At 41.8% G+C, this 22,797-nt stretch overlaps 2 protein-coding genes across 2 annotated transcripts; one reads left to right on the top strand and one right to left on the bottom strand.

Moving 5' to 3' along the window:
* Positions 1-2,132: 2,132 nt before the first annotated feature.
* DNAJC8 (DnaJ heat shock protein family (Hsp40) member C8) lies at positions 2,133-17,962 on the bottom strand. The gene is made up of 9 exons (XM_058196150.1): positions 17,841-17,962; positions 15,653-15,754; positions 14,590-14,646; positions 13,146-13,212; positions 12,841-12,935; positions 10,536-10,607; positions 9,319-9,410; positions 7,420-7,495; positions 2,133-2,937 (listed from the first exon to the last, which is right to left on the bottom strand). The coding sequence occupies exons 1-9, from the start codon at positions 17,907-17,909 to the stop codon at positions 2,815-2,817; spliced, it is 753 nt and encodes a 250-aa protein (XP_058052133.1). The 5' UTR covers positions 17,910-17,962; the 3' UTR covers positions 2,133-2,814.
* Positions 17,963-20,433: 2,471 nt separating this feature from the next.
* Positions 20,434-22,690, top strand: ATP5IF1 (ATP synthase inhibitory factor subunit 1). Its single transcript, XM_058196294.1, has 3 exons — positions 20,434-20,591; positions 20,750-20,862; positions 22,454-22,690. Exons 1-3 carry the CDS (start codon positions 20,499-20,501, stop codon positions 22,593-22,595), a joined length of 348 nt encoding a protein of 115 aa, XP_058052277.1. The 5' UTR covers positions 20,434-20,498; the 3' UTR covers positions 22,596-22,690.
* The last annotated feature ends 107 nt before the right edge of the window (positions 22,691-22,797 follow it).

Genomic DNA, 22,797 nt, shown 5'->3' on the forward strand with positions numbered 1-22,797 from the left:
CAGGAAAGCCTATTAAGACTAGGGGGAAAAAAGCAAGCTTGAGTTATAACTTCTCAGAAAGCCATGTGGTTTGCAAATTACAGTGGTGAGTCTTAGCACATTGTGGCTTAGCATGTTGGGCAAAACACAGACAGTTGTGATTTAGTCAGTCAGAATTAACCAAGCCACAGCATAAGCCGATGACTCTGAATCCATTCAAATCAGGCAGGTAGCTATGCAGAGCTGGCAAACTTATAGATCAGGGGTCTCCAACCTTGGCAACTTTAAGACTTGTGGACTTCAACTCCCAGAATTCCTCAGCCAGCAAAGCTGCAGAGACCCCTGTTAGAGATGGCAACCTGGGTTCCCCTCCCCATTGAAATATGATTTATCCTAGATAGAGCAGGGTGGAAAAACAGCAACATCCTTAGCTGTGTTATTATGACACACTGAGCCATAGGCATTGGACTTTGCACAAAATGCTTGCTAAAATGTGACTTGCTGGTTTGTGGCTCAGGGTGTTGTGCAAACCCACTTTTCTAGTTACCATGTAAAAATAAGAGTGCAGACGGATTCGTCCTACTCCTTCCTTCAGATTGGCAGACAGCTCATTATCTTGCTCCGAAATCTTATATAGCCACATTATGTACCTTGTCGTATTAGCAGAAAATGAAAATCCCCCAAGTCTAGCAAATCGTAATGGGTGAATCATACATAACTTCCAGTCTCTTCTAGATACTTCAGATGCTTGCAAAAGGCGGCTCTCTTGTGGCATGTTGGTTAATGGCTAAAAGATCTGTGGCATTCCAAGAAAGCATGATGGGCGCATAAATACTTGGCAGCTATTTTTAGATATGCTTTAGCATTCTATTGCTGGTCTGATGGCGACTCTCGGCATTTGTCTTAGTATGAAGAGCTTGAAGTGTGATACAAACTAGAATTCCAGCAAACTTTTGTTTTCATCCTGAAAAGCATCAACATTCAATCAGTACAATATCCTCTTTGTCAGAACAGCAATTTTTAGAATAAGCATTTGAGAATTAAGCCTCATCTTTGTGATACCTGAACTAATAGTGTTCTTCTAGTGGGAATATCACAGAGTAGACCAGGGGTCTGCAAACTTGGCTCTTTTAAGATTTGTGGACTTCAATTCCCAGAGTTCCTCAGCCAGCTTTGCTGGATGAGGAACTCTGGGAGTTGAAGTCCACAAGTCTTAAAAGAGCCAAGTTTGCAGACTCCTGGAGTAGACCATAGGCCAAACTGTAATTAAGGTCATGCTTTTGTGTCTTCACTTTATAAAACCTTATAAACCTTGTTTTTTGTGACATCCAGACTCAGATAGGAACTTCACCGTAATTCCATTCCAGCTTCCGAACACAATGGGAGGCTAGGGTGGCTGAAAAGATCAGTCTTGGAGATTGGGGATTTATTCAGAATAAGGAAAGCTTGGTTTTATTTTACAGGAAGGTTAAAACAGGTGGCACCCCCCAGGAAAGGTTCACTCCGAGGCCATCGCAGAAGCCACAAATGCCAAAATGGACATCAATCAACAAATACGTATTACTCTTAATTTGCTGTGCTGTGATGATAGATCAAAGACTGTTTCCCCGAAAATAAGACATCCCCTGATAATAAACTCAATCAGGCTTTTGAGTGCATGCGCTAAAATAAGCCTTCCCCCTGAAAATAAGCCCTCCCAGAAAATATTAAAATCAGGTAGGACAGCAAGAGGAGCCCCATCTTGCTCCACGGGCTCCGAAATAATAACACCTCCTAGAAAATAAGGTTAAGCGCTTATTTCGGGGTTCAAAAAAATATAGGACAGGGTCTTATTTTCAGGGAAACACGGTAATTCGTATATGATGCAGTTAAAGCTCTACGAATAATATTAACCTACATAATTAATCATTAACACAGCACAACAACAGAATGTTGCTAGTTTCTGGATAAGATCCGTTTTATTTGTATATATTTCAATCTTGTATTTTATATTTTAAAAGTTACGTCATGGACTATGCCTTATTTTAACTGTAATGCTCCTGACAAGAATAAACAAACGTTGGCATGTTGAGATACAGAGAAAATGCGTTTCTTTCAACCAGAAAGATGAACCGCCAAGTTTTGTTTTGAATAATTGAGCCACTGTCATGAAAAACTTTTTGGGTAAAAATTTATTTTACATAGAGAACATTGCCACTAACTGCATATACAGTGCAAGGTATTCATTACTTTATTTACAGAGGGCGGGGGGTGGTGTGTGGTGATGATTCTAGTAATCAGGCGATCTGCTCACCAAGTTGCAATCCTGGATCACAGTTGGAAATTAGAGCGGGGGATGGGGGGGGGGAGAAACATCAGCTCCATGCAGCTGACTTTGAAAACCTCTTAACTAGGCAACTCAGTTCTAGGTTCCAGACTTCACCACTAGCAATTGGCGAAAGAGATGAAAAATGGTCTGCTGGATGAGGTGAGCAGGAAGAGACACCAGGCCCTGTTTCCGTATTTGCCTTATGGAGATACTGAACGGATGCTTCCACAAGTTACGGGCCTGGTGGCCATTTGAACAGCAATACCCTTGAAAATACAGAACATTAAATTACGGGGATTACAACTATGTGTGATGGTGGCGTCTCAGTTTCTAAGTTAGCCAAGGATTCTAAAAGCAGCAGGAGGTTTGGCCTGGAAATTCAACCACCAACCTCAGGGAATCAAGCAGAGGTTAGGATATTCTGATCTTCAATCAATCGTACTGAAAACAAAGATTCTACTGGAAAAGCAAGGAGAGACTTAAACATGGTAATACACAAGTGTCCACAGGAGCCTAGAATAGCCAGATCATTCACGCTGCTCCATCTTCACTTTGGGTGGTCTCAAAAAGGTCCTATTTTTCTTTTCTTTCTTCCCTTTTGTATTTGCCTGAAAGTTCCTCCAGCTGTCCACACGTCCATCCCGACTCTCCTGGATACAAAGATGATAAGCAGGAAGACAGTCAAGAACAACTATGAGAGCACACAGCTATCACTTCCTGTCAATATCCTAACAGAAAATGCCTCTGCAAGAAGACTGGTGGGAGGAGGGGGCAGAGGTTCAAATTAAAAGCACCTAAACCAACTCTGCTTCCCCAGGGAAACTGTCAGTTCAGCCATAAACATTTAGAAGACCAAATAAAGTTGATAAAATATTGGGAGATAAGCAGAGCTCTGTGAAAGCAACACAAAGTAATTATCTAGAGCAGGCATCTCCAACCTTGGCAACTTTAAGACTTGTGGGCTTCAACTCCCAGAATTCTGGGAGTTGAAGTCCACAAGTCTTAATGTTGCCAAGGTTGGAGACCCCAGCTCTAGAGATACATTATTTTCATGGTGCCTCTTTATTCTTTGAAAACACTATCTTTATAGTCCTGCCCCATTATACATACAGTAGTTAGTCTAATTGCCTCTCCTATATCATTAGAAGGGGATGTGGTGGCTCAGTAGTTAAGACACTGAGCTTGTCGATCGATTGGACCCGGCTATTTTGGGAAATTATCGGCCAGTCTCCAACCTTCGCTTTGTTGCGAAGGTTGTAGAGAGTGCTGTGGCGCGTCAGCTACCCCAATACCTGGAAGAATCCGTCTATCTAGACCCGTTCCAGTCCGGCTTCCGACCCGGTTACAGCACGGAGACAGCTTTGGTCGCATTGGTGGATGATCTCTGGAGGGCCAGGGACAGGGGTTATTCCTCTGCCCTGGTCCTATTAGACCTCTCAGCGGCTTTTGATACCATCGACCATGGTATCTTGCTGCGCCGGCTGGGGGGATTGGGAGTGGGAGGCACCGTTTATCGGTGGTCCTCCTCCTATCTCTCCGACCGGCCGCAGACGGTGTTGACAGGGGGGCAGAGGTCGACCGCGAGGGCCCTCACTTGTGGGGTGCCGCAGGGGTCGATTCTCTCGCCTCTTCTGTTCAACATCTACATGAAGCCGTTGGGTGAGATCATCAGTGGCTTTGGGGTGAAGTACCATCAGTACGCTGATGACACTCAGCTGTACTTCCACCCCAGGTCACCCCAATGAAGTTGTTGAAGTGCTGTCCCGGTGTTTGGAAGCCGTAGGGGTCTGGAGGGGGAGAAACAGGCTCAAGCCCAATCCCCCCAAGACGGGGTGGCTGTGGATGCCGGCATCTCGATTCAGTCAGCTGCAGCTGCAGCTGACTGTTGGAGGCGAGTTATTGGCCCCAAAGGATAGGGTGCGCAACTTAGGTGTCCTCCTGGATGAGCGGCTGTCGTTTGAAGACCATTTGACGGCCGTCTCCAGGGGGGGCTTCCACCAGGTCCGCCTGGTTCGGCAGTTGCGCCTTCCTTGATCGGGATGCCTTGTGCACAGTCACTCACACTCGTTACCTCTCGCTTGGATTATTGTAATGCTCTCACATGGGGCTCCCTTGAGATGCACTCGAAGGCTTCAGCTAGTCCAGAATGCAGCTGCGCTGGTGATAGAGGGAGTGTCGCGTACCTCCCACGTAACACCCCTCCTCCGCAGACTGCACTGGCTATCTGTCGCTTTTCGGGTGCACTTTAAGGTTTTGGTTATGACCTTTAAAGCGCGCCATGGCTTAGGGCCTGGGTACTTACGGGACCGCCTACTGTTACCATATGCCTCCCACTGACCCGCACGCCTCACAGAGAGGGACTTCTCAGGGTGCCGTCCGCCAAGCAATGTCGGTTGGCGGCCCCCAGGGAAGGTCCTTCTGTGGGGCTCCCACACTCTGGAACGAACTTCCCTGGGTTTACGCCAAATACCTGACCTTCGACCTTTCGCGAACTGAAGACACATCTTTTATTCGCGGGGCTGGCTTAAATTTTATGGATTTTATAGTTTTTATTATTAATTTTAAACGGGGTTTTAATTTCTATATATTTTAAATTTTTAGGCAAATTATAATAAGTTTTTTAATCTTGCATTTTATAGAATATTGTCTTGTCTGTTTTTTATTTGCCTGTACACCGCCCTGAGTCCTTCGGGAGAAGGGCGGTATAAAAATCAAATAAATGAAATGAATGAATGAATGAAAGGTCGGCAGTTCAGCGGTTTGAATCCCTAGTGCCGCGTAACGGGGTGAGCTCCCGTGACTTGTCCCAGCTTCTGCCAACCTAGCAGTTCGAAAGCACGTAAAAAATGCAAGTAGAAAAATAGGGACCACATTTGGTGGGAAGGTAATAGCGTTCCATGCGCCTTCGGCATTTAGTCATGCTGACCACATGACCACGGAGACGTCTTTGGACAGCGCTGGCTCTTCGGCTTTGAAACGGAGATGAGCACCACCCCCTAGAGTCTGGAACGACTAGCACATATGTGGAGGGGAACCTTTACCTTTATATCACTAGACAGGCACAAGTTTTCTTCTCCAATCAAATGCCTTTATGCCCAATCACATATCTAGTTGCATACATTTAGAGGGACTGTAACCAAAAACCAATCTGTGTTTTAGTGTCATGCGTCCTTTCTCTGGTTCAAAAGTACTGGTAGTCCTCGACTTGCAACCACAATTAAGCCCAAAATTTCTGTTGCTAAGCGAGGCTGTTGTTAAGTCAGTTTTGCCCCATTTTACAACCTTTCTTGCCATAGTTATTCAGCAAATCACTATTAATAATATTGTTAAGTGAATCTGATTTCCCCACTGACTTTGCTTGTCAGATGGGATCACAAGACTCTAGGGCACTGCAATCTTCGTAAGTATGAAGCAGTTGCCAAACATCCAAATTTTGATCACATGACCATGGGGATGTTGCAACTTTCGCAAGTGTGAAAAATGGTCATACGCCATTTTTTTTCAGTGCTCTTGCACTGAAATGAATGGTTCTAGGTCAAGTACTACTTGTATTCCTTGTGAACCACAAATAATATTCGACAGCGAAGAGATGTTTTTGTCTACCTTAGTAACAAGCTTGTTGAAAGAAAATTCCTATATCCCCAGAACAAAATTGCTACTTTTGACCTCTTGTCTCAAAATGGACAAGTCCCTGAGACAATCAGTACTCTGCCCATTTTCTCCACATCTGTTTAAAATCACTCCATCCGTATCAGTTAACTTTCTCCTGAAATAACAACTGAGTAGCATTAGTCTATAAGCATTTTCTTTACATACCAGGCTCGATAACCAATTTTCTTAACCTTTTTCATACGAGTTTAAGGATACATTAGACCTCTAGCACTTGGTTAAAAATGTTCAATGTGAGCTGGAGATAGCTGGATAGCCGCAGAAGCTTCTGTTAAGCTTCTTCCATTAAGAACTAAACAGACACTTCCTACTGCTGCTACAAAAATTGCCAGTTAGTTTTACTAAGAGCATCCATGTTGAGTCAAAGTATTTTTCGGACTATAAGACACACTTTTTTGTCCCAAAAGGGGGCAAAAATGTCTGTGCGTCTTATAGACCAAATATCACTAAAGTCCCACCCATCAGCCAGCCATTTTTTTTACTTCCGCGCACCCTGTTACTGTCCCTTTTTTCAGGTCTTTTTTTGGCCTGTTTTTGAGGCTTTTTTCGGCCCGTTTTTTTCTGAAAATACGGGCTGAAAAAATCCTCGAAAATGGGCCAAAAAAAACAAAAAAAAAGCCCCAGAAACAGGCCGAAAAAAGACTGAAAAAGGCCCAAAAAATGTATGCCAAAAACTTTTTTTTGTTTGTTTTCCTCTTCTAAATTAGGGTGCATCTTATAGTCTGAAAAATATGGTATGTGTGCTTTGGCATTTCTGCTTCAGACGCTACCACTGCATTTATGGCCAAGTTTTCTCAACCGTATCAGCTTATGAAAGAAAATTGACATGTAATTCAGGACCTGCTTCTGCTTTGCATTAAATTCCTGGACACATCCCTTTTCTTTTACCTTTATTTTTATTCGTTACATTTTTATGCCACATATCTCTGTATATGGCAACTCCTTACCAGACTGGCTTTTGCAATCAGGATGTTTGTGGCCGCCTGACTGTGCAAAAGATGAGCAATCCCCACTTCCCGATGTGAGCTGGCAATGCACGATCATAACTGAAAATAGGCATAATGATCCCCAAGTTTTGGCAACCTCAATCACCTCAGCCCATTTTACTCAGGCAAAGTTTGACTTATTACACAATGCAGTCATTGCTCGGCACTTGATTGCTTTGAAACTCGTTGAATTTGCTATTCAATGCATTTTGAAGCAGAAATCTTGTCCTGGCATTCATCTTTCTCCCGGTAGTTGATGGGCAAGGAAGAACTTGGTGATGTCAGCTGCCTTGTGACTCGCTATTTCTTCCAGCTGAAATAGCAGGTCACGTGGTTCTCTCGGTACCCATTGGTTTTTACCCAGCGTATCTTTTGGAACAAATTACCGATGAAGACTGAGGTGCCCACTCTGTATGTTTTAAAATTAGACTGCTGAAACTCCAATTTGAACCCCAAAGGATGCACAGCTGTAGTTACCTCAAAATTTTTCTGCCATTCTCGCTCACGCTTGGCTTTCTCCTGGGCCTCGATTTCCTCTTCTCTCTGTCTTTTTCTAGAGCAAAAGCCCAGGGAGGAAAAGTTAGCATTTATGTTTGTTGGACAGAGCAGAAGAGATCACAAGTCAATTTAAACTAGTGTTCCCTAATCTGGTGCCCATGTTTTAGATTACAACTGTCATGTCAGCTGGCAGATAATGGCTTTTTGGGCTTCCCTGGTTGGTTTTGGCCAAAGAAGACAGGATGAATTTAAGAATTTAAGAAGAGCATAAAACAAAGGTTTTGGGAACTGAAACTAAGAATTCTCTCCTCCCAGGGCTAAAGACACAGATCACCCCCTGGAGCCGATATTTGGATGCTGCAATGTGAACACATTTAAGAGAAGTATTTTTCTCCTATTCATCCCTCCCTCAGCTGTTATTACTATATTTTTCAACATACAGCTACGGTTTAAAAATAGAGGAGATCACAATTCAATATACCTTTCCAAGCCCTTGTTCAGTGGGCTCTAAAGAAAGTTTCTACTCCTTAAAGGAACTTGCATTACACGAATGAAATAGTCTTAGGTTGCCTTAAGCCTCAATAAATTCCTTAAGTCAAAATTTGCCCACAATAAAGGAAGGAAATTACCAAACACCTTACAACACACAAGAGGCACAATGCTATACACAAACCTGCCCGAGAGAGAATCTATACAACTACATTTGTCACTCACAATGTATCAGCAATAAATGATCACAAGCTTTGTATTACACAAGTGAGCTGGCAACTCTGTGCTATATTTATTCTTACTGTAATGTAAATGGTCACTTTGCTTATCTGGCACTTTGTAGCTATTTGATCTCACGGCTTGCTAGGTGGCTTGATTCTGGCAGTTTCAAGTTTGACCTAGAATAATTTCTCACATGCGCTAGAAAGTGAGTATAAGTAGACCTCATGGTTACAACATGATTGGACCGGAATTTTCCATCACTAAGTGAAGCAATTGTAAAGTACAATGTCACGTGACATTGCTTAGTGACAGCAAACCCCAATCCAAGCCATTCACAGCTTGTTCCATAACAGCCCAAAGCCCTCAGTAGTGTTGTGGCCCGCCAGCAGCCAGCAGAGCTGGTAGCAGATTTGGATAGTGAGGAGGTGGGGTAGGAACATGGGCCAGTGCTGGAGTCTGGAGAAGGCTCGGACGATGGCTCTGAGTTGGAGGCAGAGCGGGGACCAAGGCCATCTGATAGATCTTTGCTGCCTCCGGAGTCCGACATCAGCGAGGCAGAAGAACTGCGTGAGCCTGTTCCCAGTGTGCGCATGCACAGAGCTGCCAGGAGACAGGAACAATTAAGGAAACAGGGTTGACTTGGGAGTAAGGCTTGGAGATGTTTGGCCCCTCCCATAAGACATAAAAGAGAAGTGAATGGGATGTGAGTTTTTGCAGGAAGCAATTAGTTCATCTGGCCAATTCAAGATTTGAAAATTCTTGTTTGTGACTCTGTGCCAAGTTTGGCCTCATTCTGTGTCTGGAAATTAGCTCTTCGGCAGCGTTCCACATGAGATAGGTGGGTGTTGAATAACTTTCCTCTGAAAAACTGTTTATCGAGCCTTGCGGACTGTAAATGAAAGTAATTTACAGCCGTATGAATTAAAGAGGTTTGCCGGGACGAAGTTTGTGCTCTTTAATCTCTAAGGAAGCCTAGGTCAGAACAAGTAAGAGACTGCCCCCCCCCCAGATACTTCACTGTGTAGGTTTATGTTTTAGCATTGTGATAAAGAACTCCATTTAAGTGGTCTTCTGTCACTGTCAATAATCAAGCCTTTTTATGTACATCAGAATGTCTAACCTCAAAGTTTTCAATACAAGCCGCAAGAATCCAGCACTCTTTCCTACCTTTCGTGCATTTCCTTTGCTTCCCTTTCTTTCCTTTTAATTTCAAGCTCTGCGAAGAGTTTCATTGTCTGTTTGTATACTGCCTGCTTGAACTGTAAGAAACAGAGATTCAGCACCAATCTTGTGGCTCAGTTACAGTTCAATAAAACATTAATCCTGAGGCTAATTAAAAAGACCAGCTGTCTTCCAGGAACACATCACAATAAACTAATATTTTAATCCAGAAACTGAGCTTGAGGTTATATACCAGATGTAATCACACTACCATGAATCAAGTGGGAACTGCTAGAGTAAGTCTAGAACACCACAGCTCTAGACTTTATGATATCACTAGGACCATGATGGTGAACCTATGGCACGCGTGCCACAGGTGGCACACAAGTGCCCTCTCTGTGGGCATGCAAGCTGTTGCCCCAGTTCAGCTCTGCCATGCATGTGTGCGCACCTCCCGCTGGCCAGATGGTCCTCGGGTCTCTGCTGAGCATGCAGGGAGGCAGAACGCGTGGAGGGGGTGAAGTGGGGAGAGCCGTGCACATGCGGGGGGAATGGGGTGCATGCACGGGGCCACATGCTCATTGTATTTTGGGGGTTCGGGCATGCACGTGTTTGCATTTGCACGCTTTCGCCACTCGGTTCGGAAAAGGTTAGCCATCACTGCACTAGGACCTTGTATCACTAAATGTCTATGAAGATTCTCAGTCATCCAGGATATGGTTGTCCCAAAGATGCTTTTCCAAAAGGCCACTGGACTTCTTCGTTTTTTTCTTAAAGACATTTCGCTTCTCATCCAAGAAGCTTGGGACGTTAAATCACTAGCACATCCCAGAATAACTTACATAAATATTGTATAAATATTTGCAGGATTGTTAATATTAAGAATACAAACATGTTCTAGTTTGGCACCGATACCTAAATGTGTAATCAAATATAATAAAAAGAATGCAAGAGAGGAGGAGTAACAGATATATTTATGGGTCTGGAAACAAACCAAAACCCCGCAAAATGTGGTGCAGATATTGATCCAAATAAAGGAAGGTATTGTCTAGAACAGGGGTCTGCAAACTTGGCTCTTTTAAGACTTGTGGACTTCAACTCCCAGAGTTCCTCAGCCAGCTTTGCTTGTTGAAGTCCGCAAGTCTTAAAAGAGCCAAGTTTGCAGACCCCTGGTCTAGGACTAGGTGAATTTCATTCCTGGAAAGATGAACTGGTCAACTTACCACTTGTGGATCATCTTCTTCTACATTGGTTGCCTTGCCATCTTTCTTCAGCTGTTTCTTTTTCTCTTTTACCTAAAAGAGATTTCACAAATAAGGAACAAAGAAGCTGGAGAGCATGTGAGAACATCATAGTATAGTATTGTGCTGGCTCATTCTAATAGCAAAAGTCTTGGTCAAATCACTGTTATTATCATAAGCATAATTTTTGCTAGTCTATTTACTTGTTAGGATCTGAATGCCTGGAGAAAGAAATACATTACATGATCATTTGACCTTAATTCTACCCAGATGTGTATGTCTATCAAGGGTGTCAAACTTGCGGCATCATGTTGTCGTCACGTGACATATAGCAACTTCCCCCCCCCTTCCCTAAACCAGGGGTGGGCGTGACGCATCTGGCCCATGGGCCACAAGTTTGACAACCTGATATATATTCATACTTACATGTATATATGATGTAAGTAAGCAACTTAAAATCTGAAGTAAAAAAGCATCAAGTTTTGTGTCATTTGTTTATTGTTTTAACCACTCCTCCATCTATAATCTTTGGATTACTGAAGGCTTTGGAAGATAATGAAGACATCTGCCACAGTGTAACATCAGTTGTCATTCTTCAGAAACTGAAAAGGGATGCAAACAAGGGAGCACTGGAAGACCAGTAGTGTTGTGAACCAGGCCCAAGTAGGTAGTAGGAAACTCAGTCAGTGTAAAAACAAACAAACTTTATTAGAACAGCTGAGAATTAACTCATTCTCAGCGTAATCCAAACTAAATCAAAGCAAATTCTTCCCCACACAATTCTTCAGTCTTATCACCAACCTTGGTCTAATTAGGCAAACTGCCAAAGGCCTTTCTTGGCAAAAGTCCAAAAGCAGAAGACACCGACAAGAAATAAATGCAGCAAGACAAGGAGCAAGTCTATCAACATTGTTTTCCGACAAAGAGCCTAAGAGCCATTGCTGGTCTTTTACGCCTTATGGGAGGGGCCAATCATCTCTTGGGCCTACTCCTGAGTCGTCCTCTTTGCTTTAGCTGCTCTTATCTTCTGGCAGCTCTTCTCATGCGTGCATTAGGAACAGGCTCCTCCTGTTCCTCTGCCTCACTACTATCAACCTCTGGAGGCTCTGGAGTCCGCACCTCACTCCCCGATGGCCCTGGCCCCACCTCTGCCTTAGACGCAGAGCCCTCATCCGGGCCTTCCACAGCTTCTAGGACTGGCCCATGTTCTTCCACAGCCTCATCGCTGTCTGACTCTATCGCCAGCTCCGCAGGCTGCTGGCGGACCACAAGTACCTTTATTTCTTCCATGTGAATAGCAAGAAAGTGAACAGCATTGCTAAGTCACTTTCCTGCTGGAAACACCACCAACAAAAAGATGCAGGCAAACCAAATTGAAGCTACAGATATATAAACATTTAATAACTTCCAAGATTAATAGTTTGTATGAAATATATTAAAATTCTGAAAATGTATTTATTTTCTTCCAAATTCCCATCTCCATTTCTTTCTTAACAGAATTTTAAGAGAAAGCTTTGAATAAGTTTACATTATTGGACCAATTACTTTATGAATCCTTCAGATATCTTCCAATCTAAATTCACTGAATTCTGAAAAGTTTAGAAGCAGATATTAACATTCACAACATATTCTTTACAATGTGCAATTCTCTTTCTAATCACAGTTAATCTTCATCAAAGTTGTGGTGCAATAAAACATATGTAAGCTGTGGAATAATTTAAACATACCATATTTTTCTGAGTATAAGATGCACCTTTCCCCCCCAAAAAAGAGGGTGAAAATCTGGGTGCGTCTTATACTCCAAATGTAGCCCTGCCCAACTTCTCAAACAGAGCTTTATTGAATAAGAAACAAAACATCAGAAAAAAAGCCCCAAACAGAGCTTCAGAAAAAAAGCCCCAAACAGAGCATCAGAGGCTTTTTTTCTGAAGCTGTTTCAGAGGCTTTCAGAGGCAGAAAAAAGTTTTTTCTGAAACAGAGTTTCAGAGGCAGAAAAACAAAGCAAAACAAAACAAAACACCAAAAACAAGGCACAGAGCTCACAACCAAGGAACCTGTTGCTAAAATTCACCTCTGGGAACAGCTGGTTGGGGGTATTCCGGAAGGCCAATCCACCTGCCAATCAGCTTTTTTCTTATTTTCCTCCCCAAAAACTAAGGCGAGTCTTATACTCCAAAAAAATACGGTATATAATTTTCAGTCGAAGCAATACGTGGACAGATGCCAACTGCAGTAGTTCACACCTCTCCCCCTGGATCACAGGCTGGCTGCCACGTGCGATACTTACAATGTGCTCCACGTATTCCTTTCCAGCCTGTATCACGTCCAAGGCTCTCTTCTTTTGCTCCTGGTCTAGCAATAGCTTGTATGCTTTGTCAACAGCTGACAAACAAAACATTTCTATCAGCACATACATACAACTTGAAAAAGCTATACTACTAGAGAAAACATAAGAGCATATTTGTTTTTAGGGATCCAGCAAAAAAGGTAACATGTAATTTATTTTTACATGCTAACATCAGAATTGCCTATTACCTATTGGATACACTGCTAATGCCTGAAATCTTGAACCCAGAAAAAACAGGGAAGTACCTTCAAAGGCCTTTTGCGCTCTGTCAGGATCATCTTGGTTTTTGTCAGGATGGACCAATATGGATAACTGTATAATTAAAGAACACAGACATCAAAAAATATGAAATAATCACATAAACCAAGCCCTTATTTGCAGTTACCTACTTCTTTCTGGGACAAGACCTCCCTAAATTCTCAGTCTCATTGTGCCAATTTCTTCAATGCTATATAGCTAGGAAAGCATAGCAAGTATTTTTCAGAGATATTGACATCATGCTAATTTCTTAAAGGACACAAAAGTTTTGGTCATCTGTGTGATTTATTCAATATTACAATATGAATATTCTAGCAATCTAGCAATCATTTTAAGGTAATAAAAACACAGTGATAAAAACACCAACCTATAAAATGTATTTAGGTGCTCATATTTTTGATTTCTGTACAAAATATCCAAATTCAGACACAAGTTTCTAGATTGCACGACTGTGGAGGAAATTTTGTCAACAAAAACAAATATCTCAAGAAAACTATCAGGACAGTGTTGCTAACTGTTTGGGAAATGGAATGAGAAGTGGGGGGAGTTTGCATATGTATTTTTTTGTGCTGGTCTGTGACCATAATAAAGATTGAATTGAATTGAATGGGATATTTATTTATAGGCACTCCAATTGGTTACTACTTTGGGAATTTTATAAAATACACAGTAAAAATACAATAGAAATAAACAAAAACTCTGCAACATAGTTACCGAACATAATTCTTTACCAAGTCATAACCTGGTGAACTATTCTTTGGTTTCCTCTTTCATTACATGCTTGATGCTTATCTATCTAACCTTCTGCTAGTCATACTGCATTGATTACTGAATAATCTTTTAAAGTAATGAAACAATTTAATCCCTCAAATAAGAGCAATTGGGGATAACTCCAAATACATGCATTTTTATATAACATTACAAAGCACTTTGTAAACTTAGTTAAGGTAAAGGTAAAGGTTCCCCTCGCATGTACGTGCTAGTTGTTCCCGACTCTAGGGGGCGGTGCTCATCTCCGTTTCAAAGCCGAAGAGCCAGTGCTGTCCGAAAACATCTCCATGGTCATGTGGCCAGCATGACTCAATGCCAAAGGCGCACAGAACGCTGTTACCTTCCCACCAAAGAGGGTCCCTATTTTTCTACTTGCATTTTTTACGTGCTTTCGAACTGCTAGGTTGGCAGAAGCTGGGACAAGTAACGAGAGCTTACCCCATTACGCAGCACTAGGGATTCGAACCGCTGAACTGCCGACCTTTCAATCGACAAGCTCAGCGTCTTACTCACTAAGCCATGGCGTCCCTCCTTAGTAAGTTAGCATGCTGCATATGTTCAATGAAACAGTGAGCTGCAGTTCTCAAATAACTGTATCAATCCCTACAATTGGCAAGAGGGTCTCTTCCATGTTAAGCTGAAATTGTAGAAGCCACATACCTGACGGAATCTTTTCTTTATTTCTTCATCAGTGATTTCAGGATCCAATTGCAGTACCTGGAAAAGCCCAAAAGTGACTTTTTAAAAAATTATAAAGGTACTGCTTAGAAAATACACAAAACAGCACTATTCATGAAATGAGTTATCTCCATGCTCCAGAAACTTTAAGATCATCATCAAGAAATTAGAAAGCCAAAATCCTTCAGAACGGAAATTCTTCAAGGAGTAATCTCAAAAAGCCATCCAGCAACAATTAGGCATGCTCAGTGGTGATCAAATACTGAAATGAGATGGAAAACTAGCAAATTTCTATTCTTTTGCTGTTTCATATGTATTATATATTTTCTGTTGTTTTATTGGCTGTGAACCACCCTGAGTCCTTCGGGAGATGGGCGGTATACAAATATAATTAATTAATTAATTAATTAATTAATTAATAAATAAATAAATAAATAAATAAATAAATAAATAAATAGGGTAAAGGACTAGAGAACATGGTTCTTGGCACTTTCAAGAGTATCATTTTATACTGCCACTTGTTACAATTCCATGTGTCCTTCCAGCAGACTTAACAACTGAAAAATAAGTGTAGTGAACCAGCAAGACACAAATGCAAGAGTGTATGAATTTTAATGGGTAGGGTGGATTCTTATTCTGCAGCAAAACATACTTCATATCTAGAGTGAATGCCTAAATAACTAGGTTTACTTCTTGCTAGTTCACTGATTCATTTCTAAAGGGGATCAAGAGTAGTGCCATTTGTGATATAAAAGAACGAGTAAACCTTAGGTTCAAAAATAAAATGTTATCGGGTTCTCAAATATTTTAAAGAAATGATCCACTGTGACAGCAAGCAACTAAAACATGCCAATATAAAAGTTTACCACACGTGAATGTTATGACACAAGCAAATAATTAGCTGTGTGCAAAACCAAATGGAACATATCCAGAATGTTCCAGGAATGGACCATGCTAGTTTGCATATCTCTTTCAAGTAACTGGATCTATAAAAAAAAACCTGCAGTGATAGGACAATGAATAAAGAAAACAAATTTAAACATACCTCAAAGGGATTCAGATTAAAATAGGAGGACCCAGGCCTAGTGAGCCTTTCAATCTGATTTTTTGAAGTTAAAACAGAATCTCGCCTTTCAATTTGCTTTACCTGTAGAAATTAGCACATCATTAATAACCAGAACTGTACCAGTTAATTGTGGGGAAAATAGGAGGCAGAAGATGTGTTGGGTAATAAAGTGCTAATAAAGGTGGTAATAAAAGATACAAAAAATAATAATTTGGTTAATCCAAAAAGCCTCAATTAATTGTGACAATATATCTTGTGAACTGAGCGAAAGTCAGCTAGATTAGGGCACAACATTGACATAAACAGCTAAAACTGCATAGGAAAATGTTGGGAATAATAGGAGCTATTGCTCAACCCATTTGGAAGAGACTGTTAGGGAAGACTATGATATACATTTCATTGCGAGTGACTCAATGAATTAAATATGCTGAATAAACCCAACTGAATTAAATCGTTGAATAAACATAACATAGAATTATATAAACGTGTCCAATTATATTACTTTCAATTTATTTCATATTTCAATAGGGATGTCATTATCTATATCAGAGAATCACTAGATGGCAGCAGAGAGACAGATAACCTAACTCTTTGCTACCATCTATTGGTTTCCAAACCCAGTTATGATCATATATACAACAGGATAAAATATGTTGGTTATTACAGTTGTGGCCTTTCTCCTTTTCTGAAGTTCTCTAAGAGGCCATGCCGGTTGAACTTGGTATAATGTTTAATACAAAGAAACATAAAGAAGATAGGGCAAAATTTAACAGAAAGGCAATTTACATTTAGCTCCATGCACGTTTTCCAAGATTTAAAAATCCACCATTTTTACAGAATGGGGAGCGATCGCAAAAGCAAACAACCTGGACACTGTTCTCTTACTACCGTCACTGTAATAGTCAATGGAGTGATTAGATTACAAGCCAATTATATTATAATCCCAAAGTTCTACTACCTATCAAATGAGATTTGATTTGAAAGAAAGACTGAACCAATATCAACAGGAAAGGATGTGTGAGAGATCAGCAGAAAACAGAAAAGGAAGAAGTGAAGGAGCAGGAAGATCAGTATTTTGCAGTTGGGAACCACTGAAAACATTACAGACCACAGTGGTTTGGGCCAAAGTCCCCAGGACACAGCAGAACTTCCACAGGTGACTACTGTAGAGCAAATGTTAATGTGTCATCACATCAGGGGTGAAATCCAGCAGGTTCTGACAGGTTCTGGAGAACTGGCAGTAGAAATTTTGAGTAGTTTGGACAACCGGCAAATACCATCTCTGGCTGGCTCCAGAGTGGGGTGGGAATGGGGATTTTGCAATATCCATCCCCCAGGAGTGGGGAGGGAATGGGGATTTTGCAGTATTCTTCCCCGGAGTGAGGTGGGAATGGAGATTTTGCAGTATCCTTCCCCTGGAGTGGGGTGGGAATGGAGATTTTGCAGTATCCTTCCCCTGCCACGCCCACCAAGCCACGCCCACCGAACCGTTAGTAAAACAAATTGGATTTCACCACTGCATCGCATATATGTGACTTATACATTCCCGATCGGATGCCTCTCTTACGTGCAGTGAAAGAATAGGAATCCGAATTAAACCTGTGGCTCCAAGAAAAGAATTTGATGTAAAATAAAGAACACTGGCTGGCAAGCAGTGGCTCTGTTCCTCCCCTACACTCAAGTGACGGGATTCCCTTGTCCTTTTCTCGTTTTCTATCTCATTTTTTTCGTTAATATGCTCCTCGCCAACTGTATTCACGGCCCCGAGCGCCCTTCAGACTACAACTTCCATCCGCCCCAGCCAGGGTAACGAATGGCGACCAGGGGCTGGAAGGCAAAACCCCTGAGAGGTGAACAAGGCAGCTTGTTCGGGCCCGGCAACAGACCGCGCCTTGAAAAGGCTCCTTCACCCTACCACGTCTCCGCCTGCAGCGAGCACAACGCTCCTCTCAACCCGAAGGGGCCGGAAAAGAAGACCCGAGCGGGGAAGGAAGGAACGACCGGCAGATAACCGGCATCTTTATACAAGCAATCAACCCGAAGGGTGAAGTCCAGCCCGGGCTAGAGGAAACCCACTACAGCCCCAGCCTTCTGGGACCTGCCGAAGCGGGCCCGAAGGACAAAGCCGTCCCTTCGGGCTCCGGGGACGGAGACGGGCTCGCGATACCTCGGTGTAGAAGGTGAGAAACGCCTCCTCAGCCGAACCCTCCGCTTCTCGCTCGCCCGGAGCCGCCATTTTTGGTACCACGTGACCCGCCGTGCGGCCTTTCCACCTGATCGGGACCAGACTCCGCCTGGCCACCGTCACGTGACGCACAACGTCTGCCTTTCCGAGGATTTTGTTGGGGGGGGGGCATCTCTTAAAGGGCCAGAGCGCCGAGGCTGGGATGCCACTTGGCCCGGCGTCGTTTATTTTTTATTTTATTTTATTTCATTTCATTTCATTTCATTCATTCATTTTCCTTACTATTTATATTGATGTTGTTTCCTGATTGCTTATTTGTAGCCTATGACTATCATTAAGTGTTGTAAGTGTTGTATCTTGATGAACGTATCTTTTCTTTTATGTACACTGACAGCATATGCACGGACAAATTCCTTGTGTGTCCAATTACACTTGGCCAATAAAAAATTCTATTCTATTCTATTCCGACTATCATTCAGTGTTGTACCTTATGATTCTTGATGAACGTATCTTTTCTTTTATGTACACTGAGAGCATATGCACCAAGACAAATTCCTTGTGTGTCCAATCACACTTGGCCAATAAAAAATTCTATTCTATTCTATTTATTTTATTTTATTTTACTTATTTAGTCTAACATATACAAGATAACAGGAATAAGTTTAAACGTGGATATTAATATAGGAAATGGGTACCAATAAATGAGGACAGTAGGACAGGGATAGAAGGCTACTACAGACTGTAGGTTCAACTACAGACTGCATACTTTTCCTACTACAAACGTTTCCTGTAGTCCTACTTCCGCTCGCTTAGGCACAACGGAACCATTTGTTTGTTTTAATTTTTCATCGCTTTTTTGGGGGGAAATTAAATATTTCTCACAAGGACTCCTAATCATTTCCCTTCTCTCCTTTTATCCTCCGCGCTGGTGTTTCTCAAGCCTTCTCAACTTTGAGCTGTGTGGACTCAAATTCCCAGAATGCCGTGTTTCAGAGTTCAAGGAAAAACAAAAAAGTCTAGTTGCCTTTTGAAAAAACATCTTTGGAACAATCGTGACCTGGGTGATTGGGGGATCTCCGCAGACACACAGTTTAAAGATGCTGAGGTTGAGAAACTCTGTTCCGCACAATCCTGTGGGGTGGGGTAAACTTAATAGAATTTTTTATTGGCCAAGTGTGATTGGACACACAAGGAATTTGTCTTTGGTGCATAGGCTCTCAGTGTACATAAAAGAAAAGATACGTTTGTCAAGAATCATAGGTCAACACTTAGCAATAGTCATAGGGTACAAATAAGAATATCAGTATAAACGTAAGGATACAAGCAACAAATTTGCATCATGCAGTCATAAGTGGGAGGAGATGGGTGATAGGAACGATGAGAAGACTAACAGTAATAGTAGTGCAGACTTAGTAAATAGTTTGACAGTGTTGAGGGAATTATTTGTTTAGCAGAGTGATGGCGTTGGGGGGGGAACTGTTCTTGTGTTAATCCCCCCACCCCCAGTTTAACTAGCTAAGAATTTCAAGCTGGATCTCTTTGGTTAAAAAAACCCTCAAAAGTATTGTTGTTCAATAGAAGCGCCACTACACGCAGAATATTTTCAATCTGCATTTTGCAGTTTAAAAAACAGTGGTCTGTATAGTTGTCCTATTATATTACTGAAAATACATGCTAGGCATATATTGACATGGACTGATGACCCATTATTTACTGAAAAAAACCATTTCAGCAGTGTGGATTGTTGAAAAAAACTGGCTTAAATCTTGGAGTCTTCCACACTGGGGTATAATGCAGCCAGCTTGTGTGGTGTACTTACTCTATGCACAGAGACAACTCTGGGGAAAAAAATAAAAGCAAATTATAAGACAGTTGTGATAAACCATTTGATATACACACATCAATATCCCTCCCGGGCTTTTTTTTTTTTTTTTGCACCATATGCTTACCCACTGACTGTAGTTAATTCAGCTGTTTGATCAGATTATCCCAGTTCTCCAGATGGCATAACACTGATCCATAAACTAGCCATACAGATTCCCGCCACATAATAAGCTAAAAAGGGCTTGATGCACTTGTAACTCAGTCTGTTGCATTGTATCTCAGCCACAGCTTCAGTTTTTTCTTTACTGCTTGATAAAAACGCAGGACCCCCAAAAACGAATAAAGATCGACTTGCTAACAGAAAGACAACCCCTTGCAAGCTGACCACCCAAGCCTAATTTTATTATTTTTCAAGGATTGAAAACAATCTCATCGTTCAAAAACGAGGAAAGATTAAGATCCTCTAATAGGGGGAAAAAATACTCAGAGCTACCGATGAGTAGGTCTTAAGTCCACACCTTACATATTTCTATGTTTACAGTCAATGTCAGAAAATTATCCCGGAAAAGCCAAGAATAGGGGGCGGATCCTTTTAGGTCACGCCTCTCCATAGACAAACGTGCTCTAGAGCAGCTCCCTAGGACGACGGAAGTTCGAAATGTGAACGACTTGGCCTCTATAGTTCCTGCGTTGGCTCTGATTGGACTCATTCTTTCCCTCTTCTCCTCCGATTGGTCTGCGCTTCACTTCGCCCCTCCTTTTCCTCCAGCAGGCAAACAAACACCCAACCCACCCACCTCCAAGGACAGAACTGAGATGGCTGCTGTTGGTGCGATATTCAGGTCCGGGTTGCGGGGAGCGATGGCTTTACCTCAGCAGCAGCGGGCCTGGAGCTCCGGCTCCGATCAGGTACCGTCGGCGTCGGTGGTCCAGCTGCAAGGCCTCCGGGGCAGCAGGGCCTGTGGAAGGTCTGCGCTGAGAAGGGGAGGCGGGCGGGTCTGAATTGGCGCTGGAGGCAAAGGCGGAGGCGTCTAACGTAGGCCTCCATTTTTCCCCCCCTTCCTGAGCTGGGTGAGCTCGGCAAAGGTGCTGGAAAAGGCGGGGGAGGCGGTGGAGCCATCCGTGAAGCTGGCGGCGCGTTTGGAAAACGGGAAGCGGCTGCGGAGGAGCGCTACTTCAAGTATGGTTCTGCCTGGATTCACACATTATAACACGAACTTATAACACGGGTTAGCGTGGAATGTCACGTCAGAACAAGAAAAACAGATCGGGGTTGAACATAAGACCCAATTCACACGGGCTGAAACAATGGTTGGGCTTCCATTTTACCCTCATCTAGCGATTCTGCAGATTCACCCATCCTGTGCCCCCCTCGCCTCTTTTTTTTTAAGATTTAGTGACACATTTTTAATTTCTGACCTGCTTTTCCTTTAGAAATTCAAGATGGTATGCAATGCATTTCCGCTTCTGATTTTTCATAGTGATAAAGGATTGTGGGGGTGGGGAGGCTGAGAAAGTTTGTCCCAAACTCACTCAAGGATGCTTCTGTGGCCGATAGCACGTTTGAACCTGGGTGTCTCTCCCTTTATCCACAACTGCATTTCCCCTCTCGTTGCACAAGAATCTGATATATAAATATTATGGGTGACAAGGCAAGTTGGAAGACGCTGGATCCAAAGTCAAGTTAGGTCTTCCTTTAGTAATGGTGATATGCAGATACAGCCATATTCCTTTGGCTATGAACTTGAGAAAGATTAGCTCTGAAACACTAAATAAAGATATTAAACTAATTCCATGTTGTTGCCAAGAAAATATGGATGTGTCCAGGTAGCCAACAGATAATTCATCTCAAGGGGACACAACTTTATTTTGGAGCCAAACATCTTCCAGTCAACCCTATCTCAAAGTTGTGATAAAATTAGGATTGGGAGATATATAGACTGGCTTCATCTTTTGGGAGAAAAAAATCAATTATTCCTGTAATTACTTATATGATACCTAAACTCATAAACCACTAATTCTGAATCTGGTTTCTGCTATAAAAAGTTGTAGGCATCTTATTCTCAGTACTCACTTTTGTAATATGGAAGATAACATTTTATTTGTATGGATTTATTTTAAGGATAAAATCTAAAATATGCATGTGAACTGTTTTAAACACCTGAACATAGTGAAAGATCTAAAGAGAACTATTAACTATTCATTCTACTTTATCAAATGGGAACATATTTTCCCAATTTGTTTCTCCTTTGCTCATTCAGAGGGCAATATAGCTGGGCATCTCGTACAAATTTAGTGTTATATAGATTTGGAGGTCTCCTTATGCTCCAATTATTACATTTCATCATGTCCATCCGGCCAGATATTCCCCCAGCTAAATCCCTGAATGCTTGATATGCTGAAAAAGCAATTCTACTTAAAGCAGAATATTTCATGAAATTTTGAACAGCAAACTTGAACCAAAATGTTTTGCAAGCCTAAATTATGAGGACTGGGTTTGTAAAAGGCCTTGAGTTTGTAAAAGGAAAGGTGGAATATTCAATAGCAAATCACTTAAATCAAGTTATTACCTTTCTAAATGAGTCAGGCCACTTTTATATTAATGTGTTTGCTGATTAGCAATGGGATAACTTGTGAGGTAGAGAAGTCATTAGTAAATGTTGTAAGGACTGGAATTTGAAGTGAAGAATTCTGCCATTATTTTTCATGACATTTTAGCTGAAGTTTTGAATGGACAATAATATATATTATTTATCCTATTATTTTTGCAGGGAGAAAGAGAGAGAACAGTTGTCAAATCTAAAGAAATATCATGAAGAGGAAATAAGTCACCATAAGAAAGAAATAGAGCGTCTGCAGAAAGAAATTGAACGTCATAAGTACAAGATCAAGGATCTTAAAGATGATGATTAAGTTGCTGCAATTATTGATGTGGTTCTGGTCCCTGTGAATACTGAGGATTTGGTTCTTATCATAGTGTGAAATAAACAATTCACTCTATCTTCATAGTCAGTGTCTTCTCCAGAAATTATTTAGTCCTTATGTAATAATTATGGATATGTATTTCTTGAATCACGATTTTTGAGAGGAAGAAGTGTATGATTAAAAATTTGCC

This window comes from Ahaetulla prasina, chromosome 10 (genome assembly GCF_028640845.1).
Source record: "Ahaetulla prasina isolate Xishuangbanna chromosome 10, ASM2864084v1, whole genome shotgun sequence".
NCBI lineage: Eukaryota > Metazoa > Chordata > Lepidosauria > Squamata > Colubridae > Ahaetulla > Ahaetulla prasina.